The sequence below is a fragment of the Meriones unguiculatus genome, chromosome 20, assembly GCF_030254825.1.
Source record: "Meriones unguiculatus strain TT.TT164.6M chromosome 20, Bangor_MerUng_6.1, whole genome shotgun sequence".
Lineage (NCBI taxonomy): Eukaryota > Metazoa > Chordata > Mammalia > Rodentia > Muridae > Meriones > Meriones unguiculatus.
In genome coordinates this window covers 27,566,049-27,584,741 of record NC_083367.1, presented here as the reverse complement: position 1 = coordinate 27,584,741, position 18,693 = coordinate 27,566,049, and the positions used below count along the sequence as shown (strand labels likewise).

Below are 18,693 nucleotides of genomic sequence, written 5' to 3'. Positions count from 1 at the left end.
CCTGGGCTCCTAAGGAGTCCAGTTACTCCACAGTGTCATATATCTGAAGAGGGCTGTGGGCAATCCCCTGAGATCCACCTGCCAGTTAGAGACTGTACCCACCAATCTGAGGAGAGTTCCTGTAGAAACATTTAGCTTCCTGCCAGAGCTCTTCCTGTACCCCATCCCCCAGAATTCCAGTGGGCACCAGAAACTATCAGCCAATGTCAAAGACAACCAGATGGCTAAAGGCCAGCATAAAGACATAATCAACAAAAGCTAAAGAAATATGGCATCTCTAGAATCCAGTTAGCCCAAGGCAATCAGCCCTAGACACATTAACAAAACTGAAACCCAAGAAAATGACCTTAAATCTATGCTTATGAAGATGATAATGAAGGAAATGAATAAAATCCATAAAGAAATACAGGAAGATACAGTCAAACAGACTGAGGCTTTTAGAGAGGCCTGTAGAAAGGAAATAAATAAATCACTCAAAGAAATGCAGGAAAATGCAAAGCAAACAATCAGGTGAAGGAAATCAGTAAAATGGTTCAAGACCTGAGGATAGAAATGGAAACAATGAAGCACAAACTGAGGCAATCTGGAAAGAGAGAACTTAGAGAAGAAAATAGGAGCTACAGAGGTAAGCATAGCCAATAGAATAGAAAAGATGGAGGAAAGACTGTCATGTATAGAAGATGCAATGGAAGAAGTTGATGCATTTGTCAAAGAAAATGTTAAATCTAAAAAATTCCTGACACAAAATATCCAAGAAATCAAGCAAACCATGAAAATATGAAACCTAAGAATAATAGGAGTAGAGAAAAGAGAAGACTCCAGGCTCCAAGGCCCAGAAAATATTTTTAACAAAATCATAGAAGAAAATTTCCCCAATTGTAAGAAAGAGATGCCTATAAACATACTACAGGCCTACAGAACACTAAATAGATTATACCAGAAAAGAAAATCCTTCAACTACATAATAATATACATAAATGTATAGAACAAAGAAAAAAATTAAAAGATGCAAGGGAAAAAGGCCAAGTAACATATACTGGCAAACCCATCGGAATCACACTTGACTTTTCAGAAAGACCATTAAAGCTAGAAGGGCCTGGGCAGATGCCTTGCAAACACTAAAAGACTACAGATGCCAATCCAGACTACTATACTTAGAAAACTTTCAGTCACCATAAATGGAGAAAATAAGATATTCCACAACAAAACCAAATTTAAACATTACCTATCCACAAATCCATCCCTACAGAAGATACTAGAAGGAAAAATACAACCCAAGGAGGCTAACTACACCCAGGAAAACACAGGAAATAAATAACTTTACTACAGCAAAACTAAAAGTAGACAAGCATACAAACACACTAACATAACCAACATCACAAAAAAAAAAAAAAAAAGAACTAACAGTCACTGGTCATTAATCTGTCTCAACATTAATAAACTCAACTCTCCAATAAAAAGACACAGACTAACAAAACGGATGTGAAAACAAGACCCAACATTCTGCTGCATACAAGAAACATACCTCAGCCACAAAGATAAACATTACTTGAGAGTAAAGGGCTACAAGCTGGTTTTCCAAGCAAAGAAGCAAGCTGGAGTGGCCATTCTAATATATAATAAAATAGACTTTCAACCAAAATTTATCAAAAGAGATGAGAAAGGAAACTTCATTCTCATCAACGAAACATTCCACCAAGATGAAATCTCAATTCTGAACATCTATACCCCAAATACAAGGGTACCCACATTTGTAAAAAAACATTAATGAAACTTAAGCGGTACATTGATTCCCATACATTAATAGTGGGAGACCTCAACACCTCATTCTCACCAAAGGACAGGTCAATAAAACAGAAACTAAACTGAGAAATAATAAAAACAATAGATGTTATGACATAGATGGACCTAAGAGATGTCTGTAGAACTTTTCACTCAAACACGAAAGAGTATACCTTCTTCTCAGCACCTCATGGAACCTTCTCCAAAACTGACCGTATAGTGGGTCATAAAGCAAGCCTCAACAGATATAAGAAGACTGAAGTAATACTTTGTGTCCTATCAGAACACCACGGTCTAAAGCTGGACTTCAACCACAACAAAAATAACAAAAAGTCTATGCACACATGGAAACTGAAAAACTCTCTACTCAATGAGAACTGGGTCAGGGAAGAAATAAAGAAAATAAGGACTTCCTAAAATTCAATGAAAATGAAGTCACAACATACCCAAACTTATAGGACACAATGCAATCAGTGCTAAGAGGAAAGTTCACAGCACTAAGTGCCTTCATAAAGAGATTGGAGATATTTCATACAACCAATTTAACAGCACACCTAAAAGCCCTAGAGGAAAAAAAAAAGCCGAATACTCAAGAGGAGTAGACAGCTGGAAATAATCAAATTCATGGCTGAAATCAGTAATTTAGAAACAAAGGGAACAATTCAAAGAATCAATGAAACCAAGAGCTGGTTCTTTGGAAAAATCACAAGATAGATAAACCCTTAGCCAAAGTAACTAAAAGACAGAGAGACACAATCCAAATCAACAGAATTAGAAATGAAAAGGGAGAGGTAATGAAAAACAATAGTTAGGAAATCCAAAGAATAGTTAGGTCTTCCTTCAAAAGCCTATTTGCCACAAAATTTGAAAATCTAAATGAAATGGACAATTTTCTTGATAGACTCCACAATTTTCTTGATAGACTCCACTTATCAAAGTTCAATCAAGATCAGGTAAACAATCCTATATTTCCTAGAGAAACAGAAGCAGTCATCAAAATTCTAAAAAAAAAAAAAAAAAAAAAAGCCCAGGGCCAGATGGTTTCAGTGCAGAATTCTACCAGACCTTCAATGAAGAGATAATACAAATGATCTTCAAACAATTTCACAAACTAGAAACTGGTTTGTTCACTGGGAATAGAGATGGGTTCTGATGGACAGAAACTGGCATTTATTCAGGGACCAGTAGCTCAAAGTCTTCACTAAGACATGAAAGCCTAGAATCCTGACAAGGTGATAAGGAAATGGTGGACATGGGTAGTTGTAATGTGTATCTGTGTGATTAGATTAGGGTAGGAAAGAGAAAGCATTAGAAAGATATGTGCATTGACAGCATTATGTTTATGTGATATAACTTATCTCTTAAATATGAAATTAAATGTGCTGTATGTTATGGTCCAAGTAGTATCCAATATACAGATACACGTAAGTATGTAAAAGAATGTTTTATACAAAACAGAGAAAGGTGGAAGTGAGTAATAGCCTAGAAGCAGCAATAATGATGCAAATTTCGGGATGTGATGGAACTTTGAGTGGAGACTTCTGATTGGAAAAATGAATGACTCTTCCTCTTCTTTGCAGAGTCATTGCCTATCCCTGCTACCCATCTGCTTTAGGGATCTGTGTTTGGGGTCTCTGGCATCTCAGTGGTAGATCCTTATATGTGGATGCAGATACCCCAAGTTTTTTTTTTTTTCACATCAAAGCCAGAACTGATTCTTTCTTCGAAGGAAGGTGCGCAGAAGGAGTGTTCTGGTTTCTCCCTTCGCTCACTTACAGCCTTTTAAACTTGTCGCAGCTTGGATTTACTTTGCGTTACTTTTAAGTGTGTGCAGCTTCATTACGTTTCAAAATCAATTTTGATACAGGGAACTCAGAAAGAATAAACTCTGACAGGGATAGAAATTTGGCAATCAATTATGTGAACATGCTTGAGTAAAAGTTGTAGTAACAGATGATAAATTTCCACAAATCCAGGGACCTCCCTGCATAAATCTGCAAGGCCTGCCTTTACTCACCATGTGAGGAAAATGAAACGTGAACTCTCTGGCTGTTAGTACTTTGTGCTTCTTAATTAAAACACAAATAGTTTGTGAAGATTGCCTTATGATCCTCCAGCCAGTTTTCAGATGTAGTTGGCTCCGGCTTTGACTTGTATAATTCATTCTTTTTGAGGATAATAATGTTTCTATCTTTTTTAAATAAGGGAACTCTGCCAACCATTAATCAGTATTTGAAAATTACTTAAAATTATTAAAGTGGCAATTATGATTAATTGTTGATATGAATTCCCATCTTTTCCCTGGCTGATTCTCATATAAATTTGACTTGAGGTAGTAGATATCAAAATCCCCATTTAAACAACTTCTCTGGCAATTACTCAAAACCCATGAATTCTGTTTGGAGATACATTTGCATGTGTGCTTTGCTTCCACACATGAGAACAACAATGATAACAATAAGGATCAGGAATATGTTTGTTTTTTAATTTTTTTTTGTAGAGGAAATGCCAATAATACTTCATGTATTGCTCTGATTTGCAGTGTATTTTTCTACCCACTCACATTATCAGAGACATTTGGTCATATTCAGTTATGCTTCTGTTATATGCTGTTTTTATAAAGTGACATTATACCTGGCTTCAACATAATCCAACTAGCACTTATTATTAAATGCATTCATCTGCTTTCTTTTCATTAATGAGACAGGATGCCTCCTTACCATGGACTGTTGAAATGATAAGACTTGGTACAAAGTGAAGTCCATGGAGCACTGTAGTTGCATTGAAGTTTCACCAGTGGCAATGCTTATTACCATTCTGTTCTTTACTTTCATATCCAGATTAAAATATATACATCATATTTTAACTTTATGTGTTTAGTTGAAGATTACCTTGAGGTCTAAATAAATAAAATCAACAAAATCACATTTACACTAGTTGAACATGGAAAATCTAATAAAAATTCTTTCATGCATATGTGCATGTATGTGAGTACACAGATATGTGATGTGTGTATGTGTGTGTGCCCTGTTGCATGTGAAAAGGACAAAGGATAACCTTGAATATTGGTCCCTGTTCAATGTCTATCTTTCATTTTGAGGCAGAGGCTATCATTTGCCCAGAGCTTGCCAAATAAGCTATGTTGGCTGCCCAGGGAGCCCCAAGGATTCTCTTGGGAGAAGTTCCAGAACAACCCAAAATGTAACTGGGCTCTGAGATGTGGGGATATTTCTTTCACAGCCCTGAGATCACACACATATCCAACACTCTGCTACCTGGGAATTATCATGCTCACAAAATAAATACTTTACTGGCTAAACTATATTTTTATTTTAAAGATAATTTTTGTGTTCCTATCAGATTATTACACATGAAGACCATGGTTTTGTTAGTGTTTTATCTTTAATTTTTATTAAGTGTAATATATTTTAAGATTCATAACAATACACATTCTGAACAGGCTTGTAATTTATTCCAGCACTACCCAAATATGTCCCTCATAGTGATAGAATTCATGGGCATCCCACTCAAATGTTTTCACTCATCAATGGCTCATAAGGTCAATAAATACAGCATCTTTTGTGGTCTTCATAAAAGTGTAAAGGATAATTTTGACTGAATTTTCTTTAATTTGCTATATTGCTTTTGAAGATAATTGTAGGCTTCTCAATGTCCACTAATTTATAAATGGACTTGAGTTCATGGTTATAGCAGATAAACATAATTTAGACTCAAGATTATCATTCCCCATAAAATTTGGAGGGTAGAATTACTGTATCAGACCCTAAATCTTTTAAATGTATATTGGTTTTTCTGAGTTTACTTTTCTCCAGTAAATTGAGAATATGGAAAATGCTGAAGAATAGGGGTAGAACTTCACCATCCCTATTTTAGGGATAAAATGGAATTTACCTCATTTGTCTATGGCCAGTTAAATACTAAATGGTGGAGCCAAGAAATAGCTACCATTTTATACATCTGTTTGTTGCATCCCAAGTCTTGTGGTCTTTCATCCCATATCATTAGACAAAACACATATCCTGCCTCAGTTATTCTTTTGGCAAATTAAGAGGGTAGGATTGAGCCTCACAGCGACATAAACTGTGTCAGGGGTATCTAGAACAGCACTCATAAAAATGAATATATATCAAAGGGATATTTCTTATGTTGGCTTGCACAGTATGGTCAAAATAGGCCACTGATGGCCACCTTCATGTGGAAGAAGCCGAGAATCCAGTCGGTACTGAAGTCCTGGATGAGGGTTGGAGTGGTCCTGCAGAACCACTGATCTTTAGTGCATGTTGGAAGATTGAAGAATCTTAGACTTCTTAGTAAGTCTTAGACATTGAACAGGGACCAATATTCAAGGTTATCCTTTGTCCTTTTCACATACAACAGGACACACACACATACACACATCACATATCTGTGTACTCACATACATGCACATATGCATGAAAGAATTTTTATTAGATTTTCCATGTTCAACTAGTGTAAATGTGATTGCAGAACCACTGATCTTTAGTGCATGTTGGAAGATTGAAGAATCTGGATTCTCTATCAGCAAAGAAATGTAAGAGCAACGGCCACAGAGGCAGCTGGACAGTACACAAACTTGTTAGTGAGATGTGAAGACAATGAGGCAAAAAGCATGAGGGTTTTCTCTTGGATCTCCTTTAATCTGGGCTGCCACTGGAAGGAGTATCCATGTCTCTGCACAGCTTGTCTGTCAGCCAATTTAGAGCCATTTAGGTTGTACAGGTTCCCAGGACTGACACTGTAAAACACAATTCTATCAGAACTAAAGGAAGGAGAGCATCTCACAACACAAGTTTCAAGGAGCAGATTTCCTGGCTTCCACACGAAATCTGAGGGACTTAGACATCTTTCTACCCTAGCCCTGAGACCAGAAGCAGGAACGCCAACAGTCACCATTCTGTCATCTTTAGGCAGGTGTGGTTTATGCACATTTAGATGAGGAGAAAAGACCCAGAACCTGTGACGTATAAGAAAAGATTCCAGCACAACCCAGAATATAACATGACTGTGAGATGTGAGGGTATAGCTGAATTCGAAGGCATAGGAACCTCAGAGCTTCGGGGTTGGAGGAAAGAAGAGAACTGTAGTGAAAGACAGTCATGGTTGGAGGTGTTGGTCACACATTCTTCTTGTCTCCAGTCTCTCTTTGAATTCCATAATTGGTTTTCTTCAATTCTGTCTGGATTGGGTTTGTGAGGGAAAGCCTGCGTTTGGTTGACACACTAGAGTTTCATCTGCCAGTTTTCTGGCTTGCCAATGTCGATTAGATTCCTCTTCTGGAATTAGTGATATACGGCCAAGCAAATACTAGATAGGAGATTTGGGCAATCTACCTATATAATTTCAAATCATAGTGGAAATGTGACAAGTTAAAAGACTTGTTACAAAAAAAATTCACATAGGCAGAAAATGATATTATTTTATATTGAGCCACATATAAACTAGATTGCCCAAATCTCTGCAATAAAGAAAATTTGTAAACATGCAATATTACAGGTTCTTTCTAACAAGAGAGCTTTTCTTTATCAAATGACCAGCATATTCGTTGAATTTCTGTACTATTTCTCTGCTCCAATTTCTGGTGGTATCTTTAAGGCTGCCGTTTTAGCTGCTGGGCAACAATCACTAGTTCTTCTGCAGCCTAGACTTGTAACTATTTCTTGGGTATTGTGTAGAACTATGAAACCACAGATGTTTTGATGGTTTGAAGATAGTAATTACTCTTTTTACTGCTTGTTATCCACAGGCTTGTTACACGTCTTCATCTTTGCTTTACTTTTTTTTTTTTTTTCTGACAAGACCGCTATAAACTTATTATTTGCTCTTTTCTCCTCCTCCTCATGCTGCTGCCAATTCCACAGAAAGACACCCAATCACGAATGCTATTGATGGCAAGAACACTTGGTGGCAGAGTCCCAGTATCAAGAATGGAGTCGAATACCATTATGTGACAATTACGCTGGATTTACAGCAGGTAGGATACCTCTTATCACTTTCCATTTTTGAAATTATACCTTGCATCTGTTATTTGTCTAGTTAGCAATTTTCAGATGAAGGGACAAGCTATCTTATCACTATTATTTTCTTGATATTGTGACAAAGGGTCCTGTCTATTTCATAGACAGTCATTTATTGATGTTTGGCAGTTATTTCTCAAGCACAAGCCAATTGGATACATATGGGTGGTTGAGAAATAAAGTAGAAGCTGAGTGTTAAATAGTTGGGAGTACTGAAAATGTGGATCAACACAGTTTTATGTGAAGAAAATACAACAATGTAGTTTGAAACTTATAAAATATGACTTTGATACCACTCTGTTGATAGTGTGGCACTTATAAGGCTCTTGGATATCAAGGCTCTTGAGTAAATTGTTTCTCATACAGGAGAGTTGAGCAAGCTGTGACAGTTGATTCTCAAATTAAACCTGGACCACTAAATGCCTAAAATTCACATTGAAAGTCAGAGTTTGTGTTGCATAAACCTGCATGCCTTCTGTTCTTAACATTCTTATCTTTATCTTTATTTCTTATCTTTATTATCTGATTTTCATATCAGGCTGAGTTTAATAAATAAGACTCATCCTCATTCTTATTTTAATTTTTATTAATTACACTTTATTCACTTTGTATCTCCCCATAAGCCCCTTCCTCCTCCCCTCCCAACCCTATCCTCCCTCCCCTCCACGCATGCCCCTCCCCAAGTCCACTGATAGGGGAGGTCCTCCTCTCCTTCCTTCTGATCTTAGTCTAACAGATCTCATCAGGAGTGGCTGCATTGTCATCTTCTATGGCCTGGTAAGGCTGCTCCCCCCCTCAGGGGGAGGTGATCAAAGAACAGGCCAATCAGTTTATGTCAGAAGCAGTCCCTGTTCCCATTACTATGGAACTCACTTGGACACTAAACTGCCATGGGCTACATCTGTGCAGGCATTCTAGGTTATCTCTATGCATGGTACTTGGTTGGAGCATGAGTCTCTGGGAAGACCCCTGTGTTCAAATTTTCTGGTTCTGTTGCTCTCCTTGTGGAACTCTCCAGATCTTACTATTTCCCACTTTTTACATATGATTCCATGCACTTTGCCCAACAGTTGGCCATAAGTCTCAGCATTTGCTTTGATAGTCTGCAGGGCAGAGGCTTTCAGAGGCCCTCTGTGGCAGGTTCCTAGGTTGTTTCCTGTTTTCTTCTTCTTTTGATGTCCATCCTCTTTGCCTTTTGGGATGGCGATTGAACAATTTAGTTAGGGTCCTCTCTCTTGATTAGTTTCTTTAGATGTACAGATTTTAGTAGGTTTATCCTATATTATATATTCATATGAGTGAGTATATACCGTGTGTGTCTTTCTGCTTCTGGGACAGCTCATTCAGGATGATCCTTTCCAGGTCTGACCATTTACCTGCAAATTTCACGGTTTCCTTATTTTTCATTGCTGAGTAATATTCCATTGTGTAGATGTACCACAATTTCTGCATCCATTCTTCAGTTGAGAGGCATCTGGGATATTTCCAGCTTCTGGCTATTACAAATAAAACTGCTACAAACATTGTTGAGCAAATATCCTTATTGTGTACTTGAGCCTCTTTTGGATATATACCTAGGAGTGGTATGGCTGGATCTTGAGGAAGTGTTATTCCTAGTTGTCTGAGAAAGTGCCAGATTGATTTCCAGAGTGGTTCTAAAAGTTTACATTCCCTCTAACAGTGGAGGAGGGTTCCCCTTTCTCCACAACCTCTCCAGCATGTGCTGTCACTTGAGTTTTTCATCTTGGCCATTCTGATGGGTGTAAGGTGAAATCTCAGGGTCGTTTTGATTTGTATTTCCCTAATGGCTAATGATGTTAAGCATTTCTTTAAGTGTTCTCTGCCTAGAAGTCCTTGCTAGAGCAATAAATCAGTTGAAGGAGAACAAGGTGATACAAATTGGAAAGGAAGAACTCAAATTATCACTAGTTGCAGATGGTATGAGAGTATACCTGAGTGACCCCAAAAATTCTATCAGGGAACTCCTACAACTGATAAACACCTTCAGCAAAGTGGCCGGATACAAGATTAATTAAAAAAAATCAGTAGATCTCCTGTATACAAATGACAAAAGGACTGAGAAAGAAATTAGGGAAATAACACCCTTCACAATAGCCACAAATGACGTAAAGTACCTTGGTGTGAACCTAACCAAGCAAGTCAAAGACTTGTATGAAAAAAATTTCAAGTCTCTGAAGAAATAATTAGAAAAAGATATGAGAAGATGGAAAGATCTCCCATGCTCATTGCTTGGCAGGATTAACATAGTAAAAATGGCCATCTTACCAAAAGCGACCCACAGATTCAATGCAATTCCCATCAAATTACCAACACAATTCTTTACAGACCTGGAAAGAAAAATTCTCAACTTCATATGGAATAACTAGAAACCCAGAATTGCTAAAACAATCCTCTACAATAAAAGATCTTCTGGAGGTATCTTTTTTAAATTTTTTTTTAATTTTATTTTTAATTACACTTTATTTACTTTGTATCCCCCTTCTAGTTCCCTCTTTCCTCCACTCCCAATCCCTTTTCCTCCCCATTCTCCACACATGACCCTCCCCAAGTCCATTGGTAGGGGAAGGTTTCTTTTTCTTCCTTCTGATCCTAATCTGATAGGTCTCATCAGGAGTGGCTGCATTGTCTTCCTCTGTGGCCTGGTAAGGCTGCTCCCCACCAGGGGGAGGTGATCAAAGAACAGGCCAATCAGTTTATGTCAGAAGCAGTCCCTGTTCCCATTACTGTGGAACCCACTTGGACACTGAACTGCCATGGGCTACATCTGTGCAGGCATTCTAGGTTATCTCCATGCATGGTACGTGGTTGGAGTATGAGTCTCAGGAAAGACCTCTGTGTTCAAATTTTTTGGTTATGTTGCTCTCCTTGTGGACCTCCTGTCCTCTCCAGATCTTACTATTTCCCACTTCTTACATAGATTCCCCTCATTCTGCCCAAAGTTTGGCTATAAGTCTCAGCGTCTGCTCTGATAGTCTTCAGGGCAGAGCCTTTCAGTGGCCCTCTGTGGGAGGCTCCTAACTTGTTTCCTCTTTTCTTCTTCTTCTGATGTCCATCGTGTTTGCAGTATACACATATGAGTATATACTGTGTGTATCTTTTTGCTTCTGGGATAGCTCACTCAGGATAATCCTTTCCAGTTCCCCCATGTACCTGCAAATTTCATAATGTACTATAAAGCAACAGTAATAAAAACTGCATAATACTGGCATAGAAACAGAATGGTGGATCAATGGAACCAAATAGAAGACCCAGAAATAAACCCACAAACTAATGGACACCTGATCTTTGACAAAGATGTCAAAACCATACAATGGAAAAAAGATAGCATCTTCAACAAATGGTGCTGGTCTAACTGGATGTCTACATGTAGAAAAATGCAAATAGATCCATACTTATCACCCTGCACAAAACTAAAGTCCAAGTGGATCAAAGACCTCAACATAAAACCAGACACATTAAATCAGTTAGAAGAAAAAGTGGGGAAGTCCCTAGAACTCATTGGTACAGGAGACACCTTCCTGAACAGAACACCAACAGCACAGGCTCTAAGAGCAACAATCAATAAATGGGACCTCATGAAACTGAAAAGCTTCTGTAAAGCAAAGGACACTGTCATCAAAACAAAACAACTGCCTACAGATTGGGAAAGAATCTTCACCAACCCTTTATCTGACAGAGGGCTAATATCCAGTATATATAAAGAACTAAAGAAGCTGAAAACAGCAAACCAAGTAATCCAATTAAAAAATGGGGAACAGAGCTCATCCTCATTCTTAACTTATTTATGCTCATATATGGATCTGTGATAAAATTTAAAAAAAGACATCTCTGTGCATCCACATGAAGCATTTCTTCTCTAGGATTTTGACCCATCTTGGTAATGAATGCATACAATCTTAAGCTACAAATAGCTGGTCCGGGAGTGAGGAAGCTATCATGTGTCACAGACGATTCTCCTTTATACCTCCAGAGACTCCTTGGAACCTGAGCCATTGGGTAGCAGCAGAGTCTTAATGCTGCTGCTGTTTAATCTGCCAGCCTGGGTTTGTTTCTACCCAACAGAAGGGTGTCAACCTTGAGTTAGTTCTTAGTTCCGAAGAAATCTCAGAGCACTGTCTGGCCAAGGAGTGGCAAATGCCATCCTTATAGTATGATTATTCTCGAGGTTCAATAATCTATGGAAGAGTTTCCAGAGGATCTCTCCCTCAAATTGGGCTTTCTTTTTTTTTCTGGGTAAAGACAGCTTGGTCCTTTATTGATCCAGCATCCATATGATCATTAAAAATCAGCCTTTCAAATCAAGAGTGAGAGTGCAGTCCATTGATTCAGGTCATTGCTGGTGATAGGGAATCAATAGATAGAGAAGGTTTATTGTTCTCATTTCCTCTCCACTTATTCTTTTAAATTGCGCATGGATCAAGAAAGTCAATTATTAATATCATGTGTACAGATTACTTAAACTTTCCTTTGAGCTCAACAAAATAATTTATCTGTTATCAAATACAACATCATTTTCCCTCTAATTTACAGTCATATGGTGCAATCCCAGGTTTTAATCTAATCCTCAATAGTCAACTAGTCCATCATTAGTTTAACAAGTCAGAGCTCACCTGAAAGTCATGTTGTTTTTTGCTTTTTGTTTTTTTTTCCAGTAAAGGCAGGTATGTGTTTCCTAACTGTGTCTCATGTATTTTGATTCCCATATGACCACATGATGTTTTTAGAAGCAGGAGTTGTTTTCTGTTTTCACACCTCCTCCCATGTAATATAACAATCTTAAAGTGAGCTGGTATTCTTAAGGGTCTTCTATAATTATGTCTTCATAACTAGTGAAAAAGTTATCTTATAATAAAGATTAAACCAACTCTGAAGTCTGCATTGATTGTAGAATCAGAGGCTGTGAGCTCAAATGGTCTGATAGTGCAGTGCTTACCCATGATCATGTTTACATTTATTTCTTCTTACTTCCTAAAGATTCGCTTATCACATGCATTTAAAAGAAGTGAAATGTATATAATCCATATCAAGAAGTAAGTGGCCATTTCTACTTGATCTGAGGTTTTAGTTTACTCAGTTAACTAATGATGTAAAAATGTTAAGCATGGATTTCATTATGTTTATCATATCTTATAGGTCTATATAAGTGAGTATATCCCATGTTTGTCTTTCTCCTTCTGGGATATTTCCACTCAGAATGATCTTTTCTAGATCCCACCATTTGCCTGCAAATTTCAGGATTTCCTCCTTTTTGATTGCTGAAAAAAAGATAATCAATTGAGCGGACATGGGGTAAGATGATCAATCCTCATTTAGAAAGACAGATAGGATGTGCATTGAAGCTATGACAGGAGTCTACTGAGCGCATCTGAAAGACTCTAACTCGCAGTGTTTTCAAAGCAAAGACTCATGACCAAACCTTTGGCAGAGTACAGGGAAGCATAAGAAAGAAGGGGAGTTAGTCTGATGGGGAAAGGATAGGAGCTCCACAAGGACCAAATATATCTGGGCACAGGGTCTTTTCTGAGACTGACATTCAACCAAGGACCATGTATGGATATAACCTAGAACCTCCACTCAGATGTAGCCTGTGGTAGCTCAGTAACCAATTGGTTTCCCAAAATGAGGGGAACTAGGACTATTTCTAACAGGAATTCAATGACTGGCTCTTTGGCCTCCCCACCCCCCAAGGGAGGAGCAGTCCTGTTAGGCCACAGAGGAGGGCTTTGCAGCCAGTCCTGAAGATACCTGTTAAAACAGGATCAGATGAATGGGGAGGAGGTCCCCCCTATCAGTGGACTTGGAAAGGGGCACGGTGGAGATGAGGGAGGGAGGGAGGGACTGGGAGGGAATGAGGGATGGGGACACGGCTGGGATACAGAGTTAATAAAATGTAACTGATAAAAAAATATATTTACAAAAAAATGTTAAGCATGTTCTGTACTTAGGTTTTATAATAGAATGCCTTAGACCAAGAAAGGGTTTCACACTTTCATGTGGCCTTGGTCTGTGGAATAACGAAATTTGGAGAGTGTTCTGGTACTTATTCAGCTGCGGACAGAGCTGTGGGAAGGTGCCTTTGCATGCAGGGATAACCAAGGAAATGTGGGCATTCTTTACTATCTCCCTTGCTTCTCACAACAGTCCCTCCAGGCAGATGGTGCTACTACTCCTATTTAATTTAACCTTGAAGGGTTAAAACTCTGAGACATTCATTTTCCCAAATTATTAATCTTATATCTCCTTAGAAAAACAGCACCATTGTGTGACTTTGGCTTTGTGTGGAGAACTTCAGTCATTGGGCACAACATTAAAAGCTCCCATTCAATAGCTGAAGAGCATGGCGACTTAGGAAAGTAAAGACTTAGGTCTTTACAAATTTTCCACAGGCAGTGCTATGTTTCAAACCTAAAAAGTTCGAATGCAAAATTAGAACTATGCCATTATGTCCTAATATGGCTCTGAAGACCCAGGCCTATAGATCTCATGAGAGTTACTGTTTTAATTATATTTCGATACATAATGCAGGGTCAAGGAGCGACCACCTATTGTTCTCCTGACTTCTGCCAGAAGAGTATCACTAATGTCTGTGCTATTGAAAGACGGCTGATTAGATCTCTCATTATATAACGTGTACCATTATGCCTCTACCAAGATAGAACTCTGTCTTTACACATATCCAAAAGGGGTACCTAGTTACTCAGCATCAAACCAGCTATTATTGATTGAGAGTCAAAGCAATCATGTTATAAGGAACAGAAAAATATCACCAACTTTCACTGAGTCAGTGAGAGGTCTGATTATTTCTTTTTATTGTGATGTATACAAATCTTGGGAAATTCTACGTAAACATTTACATATTCTTGACTCTTCTGTGAAGTACTTTTAATAAATTACTATGTTAAACATAAGGAGCACTCATTGGAGTGGCTTGACCAGATCCTTACCTATTATGCTTACAAGATTCTTTAATGTTTTAGCATTTGAGACAAGCACAAGCAAAACAAAACAAAACAAAAAAACAAAAACAAAACATAATTTATTTAGAAAAGAGTAGCTTCTATTTTATAAACAGATTGTTTTCAGACATTTTTTTACTAAGGGATGGTAACATTTCCCAGCTCTATTTACTCACAGCCTATCTTGAGCAAATGATTTAATCACACTGTGCTTCACCACTGAGATTAGCAGAATAAATATTACATTGTGGCAAGAATATGAAATAATGATTATGGCAGTATAACAACTACATTCCATCTGGCATCCGTGGCTATTATTAGGATGTAGAATCGGCATAAACTCAAGTCGAAACTGAACTGTTCTGCTGAAGTGTACACAAAAGCCCAACAGCAGGATTATGAACAAAATCATACAGCAAGTTAGAATATGATAATGAACACTGAAAAGATTAACAGAATGTCCAAAACATTCTCTCCTATTCCGTTTCAAGATGCCACAGGCCTACGTCATGATTTCTGATCTCATGTTGTTCTTTGTGATCTGGTTACCTCATTAATTTCTGCCTTTGACTTTTCCTAGGGAGAAAGCTGATTAGCTTTGTGGCAGAATTTTTTGTTTGTGTGTCTTTAAAAAGTTCATTACTTGGGGCGTGTGCGTGAAAAAATGGCTCGGTGGTCAGGAGTTCACTGTGCTCTTGCAAAGGATTGGAGTTGGTTCCCAGCATCTGCTTGTAACTGTAGTTTAAGACACTGACACCTGCTTCTGGCCTCAGTGAGCACTTGTACACATGTGCTCATCCTCCCTGTACAGACACACAATAAAAACATTCAAATAAGTGTTTTTTAAACTTGGTTATTTTTTAATGTTAAGTTATTTGTTAATACTCTCCCATATTCTAAATGTCAGATATGACATAACGGTAGCCAGCAGCACTGTACCCAATAGAGAGCAGATGAAGAAATTTCATGAAAAACCAGCAGCAAGCCAAAAGTGCCCACTGGCGCTATTTCTCTTCAGTGTGGTACTAGAAATCTTAGCCAGAGTAGTTAGGCAAGAAAAATAAATACAACATCCAAATTAGAGAAGATGTAAATTTTCTCAGTTTACAAATTACATGTTCTTTTTTTCTGTAAACAGTTTTACTAAATATCAAATATATATAAAAAAAACAATCTTGTGCCTACAAAACAGATTCTGTAATTGCTAATGTTTGTATTACCTTTGTGCATCCTTGAGATTCTTTTTTTAAATTATTTTTATTAATTACAGTTTATTCACTTTGTAGCCCCCCTGTACCCCCCTCCCTTCTCCCCTCCCAACACCACCCTCCCTCCCTCTTTCCCAACTGTGCCCCTCCTCTAGTCCACTGATAGGGGAGGTCCTCCTCCCCTTCTCTCTGATCCTAGTCTATCAGGTCTCATCAGGAGTCATTGCTTTGTCTTCCTCTGTGGCTTGGTAAGGCTGGCTGCTCCTCCCTCAGGGGAAGGTGATCAAAGAGCAGTCTAATCAGTTTCTGTCAGAGACAGTCCTTGTCCCCATTACTATGGAACTCACTTGGACACTGAACTGTCATGGGCTACCTCTGTGCAGGGGTTCCAGGACATCTCCATGAGTGGTCCTTGACTGTAGTATCAGTTTCAGAAAAGACTGCTCTGACCAGACTCTTTATACTGAACACCTAAAGAATCCATCAAAGCAGTTAGAACTAGTAAAAAAGAAAATTCAGTAAAATCACGTTACTCTACATTGTCAACAAACTATCCCCAAAGAAATTACTTTACATAATTATATAAACAGTGTAAAATGAAATACTTAGAGATATAGGTGAGGAAGGAAGTAAAGGACTTCTACCCTGAATTCTGTAAAACATGGATCAGAGAAAACGGAGAAGGTGGAAATAAATACTTTGTTTGGCAGAAGGAACAGTTGAATCCCCTAACATCTTTCTTTAAAAGGCCACTAATGGTGGCTCCATCCTTATGAAGTTTTGTGGCATTTGCAATTCTGAGTACTTCACCTAGGGGAGTAGGAAATGAATACTCAGTTCACAGAAAGCATGAAATAAACGCTCTCACCAATCTTCTTTACAAACCTATTCCAAATGTCTGCCACTGTTTCACCATCATGTGACTCTGTCATATTTACAGCATTGTTTGAGAAAGGCTCCAACTATTGTAACTCTTTTTTTTATAATGAAGTCAGGAACCACATGCTGTATTTACTTGTTTATTTGTCTTTTCTTTGTTGTGGCTTGGCATTTTTTTTCTCCAAATGGTAAAAAATGAGGCACAAATATGGGGCCAGGAAAGACTGGCATATTCTGCTGCAATACTATTTAAACAAGCGTTAACATATTAGCTTGCTTATTTAATTGTAGACACAGACCCAAGCCTAGCATCATCGTGAAAAACTAAATATTTGGAGATATATACCCCATTGCAGCAAAGCTAACTGCCTGTTGGGGAAAAGCTTCATGGTGTCACTGTTTAAATTAGATTAGTTCTTTAAAAAGTGGGAACAATAGAACATAAGGAAAACAAGTTGCTTTTTAAAAAGCTGTGGGAAAGATCTGTTAACAGTTTAAATCATACCAATGTTATTATGGGAAGCCTGAATAGGACATCCCAAAATAGACCAAAATCAACCAAATGAGGGCAATTTTTTTCACAGCTGTCTGATGGCTTCCATACACAAAGCATCTTTATTTCATCCTTTTATTGGAGTCTTGTGTGCTTCCTTATTTTAGTCTTAGAACTTCTACTTACTATGTCTTACCGTACTCACACACCCATCTTGGACATGCAGTTTTATATGATTATATACAGGAAATATAACTGCGATACATATTTATCAGTAGGTATGATTCACTTTCATCAATATAGACACATGAGATAGTTGTAAGACGGAATGTATGTGCTTCAATTCATAAGTGATTTTAATCTGTAATGTGATTTTATGTTACCTGCCTATAAAATGTAAAAACGCCCAGGAAAAGCAGACTAAAGGCTCAGGAGCCATTAGGGGTCCATCCTCCTACTTTCCTGCCATGTATCTGTTAGTTCTTTCACAGTTCCCTGATTCTCCCTTTCTGTGCTCCTCTGTTGGGCCACCTGAGAAATGGAACTAACAGTGCCTCTGCCTTATCAAAAGGATGAGTCTAAGGGATAACTGATGATAGGCAGGTAACTGCCTCACATCCTGCTGTGCATTTACTTGATGTTCAGGAAATAACACTTTCTGGCCTTCTGTACTGAAAGTGTGTTGAGCTACTTGCAATGGATACAGTGTAGAGATGCTAAACAAGAAATTAGAATAAGCTCAGAAATGGTTCAATTGCTGAGATGTTTATGATAGCACACATTTTGTGTCATAGGAAAAATATTTTGTTTGATCTACTTTAATTCAAATTTACATAGATAAGACGTGAAAAGTGAAAACAATTGTCGAGCTATATTTTAGGTAATTGGACTGGAGAATTCGATACTACGATGGAGCAGCTGAGAGTGGCCATTGTCACGGTAAATTCTACCAGAGTGGACGCAGGACTAGCCACAGGACTATCATCATGGATTGCTGCAGCCATGAATCATCTGAAGGAATGGGCGGGCATGGGAGCGTTAGCAGGCCTTCTGGTGTTGGTCTCCTTGGTTTGCCTGTGGTGTATATGCAAGAGTAGAGTCTCACAACAGCGTAATGCAGCCATGACCATTCAGGCCTTTACAGCCATTGAAGCAGGACAGTCTCCCCAAGCATGGTTGGCTACCATAAAAAGCTAAAATGTTATGCTCAGGATGCGAGGCTAAGCACTGCACTCAGGGTCAGTCGCTGTAGACCCAGAGAAGAGCATGTCTGATTGCATGCAGGTTGATGCCCCAGG

The 18,693-nt window shown here is 38.2% G+C and overlaps 1 protein-coding gene across 1 annotated transcript in view; it reads left to right on the top strand.

Annotated features, from left to right (window-relative positions):
• Nucleotides 1–18,693, top strand: part of Lama2 (laminin subunit alpha 2) — a 591,463-nt gene that overhangs the window by 140,002 nt on the left and 432,768 nt on the right. Inside the window, exon 3 of the mRNA XM_060373445.1 lies at nt 7,683–7,795. Within this exon, the coding sequence (XP_060229428.1) occupies nt 7,683–7,795 (113 nt within the window). The remainder of the gene's footprint in view (nt 1–7,682; nt 7,796–18,693) is intronic.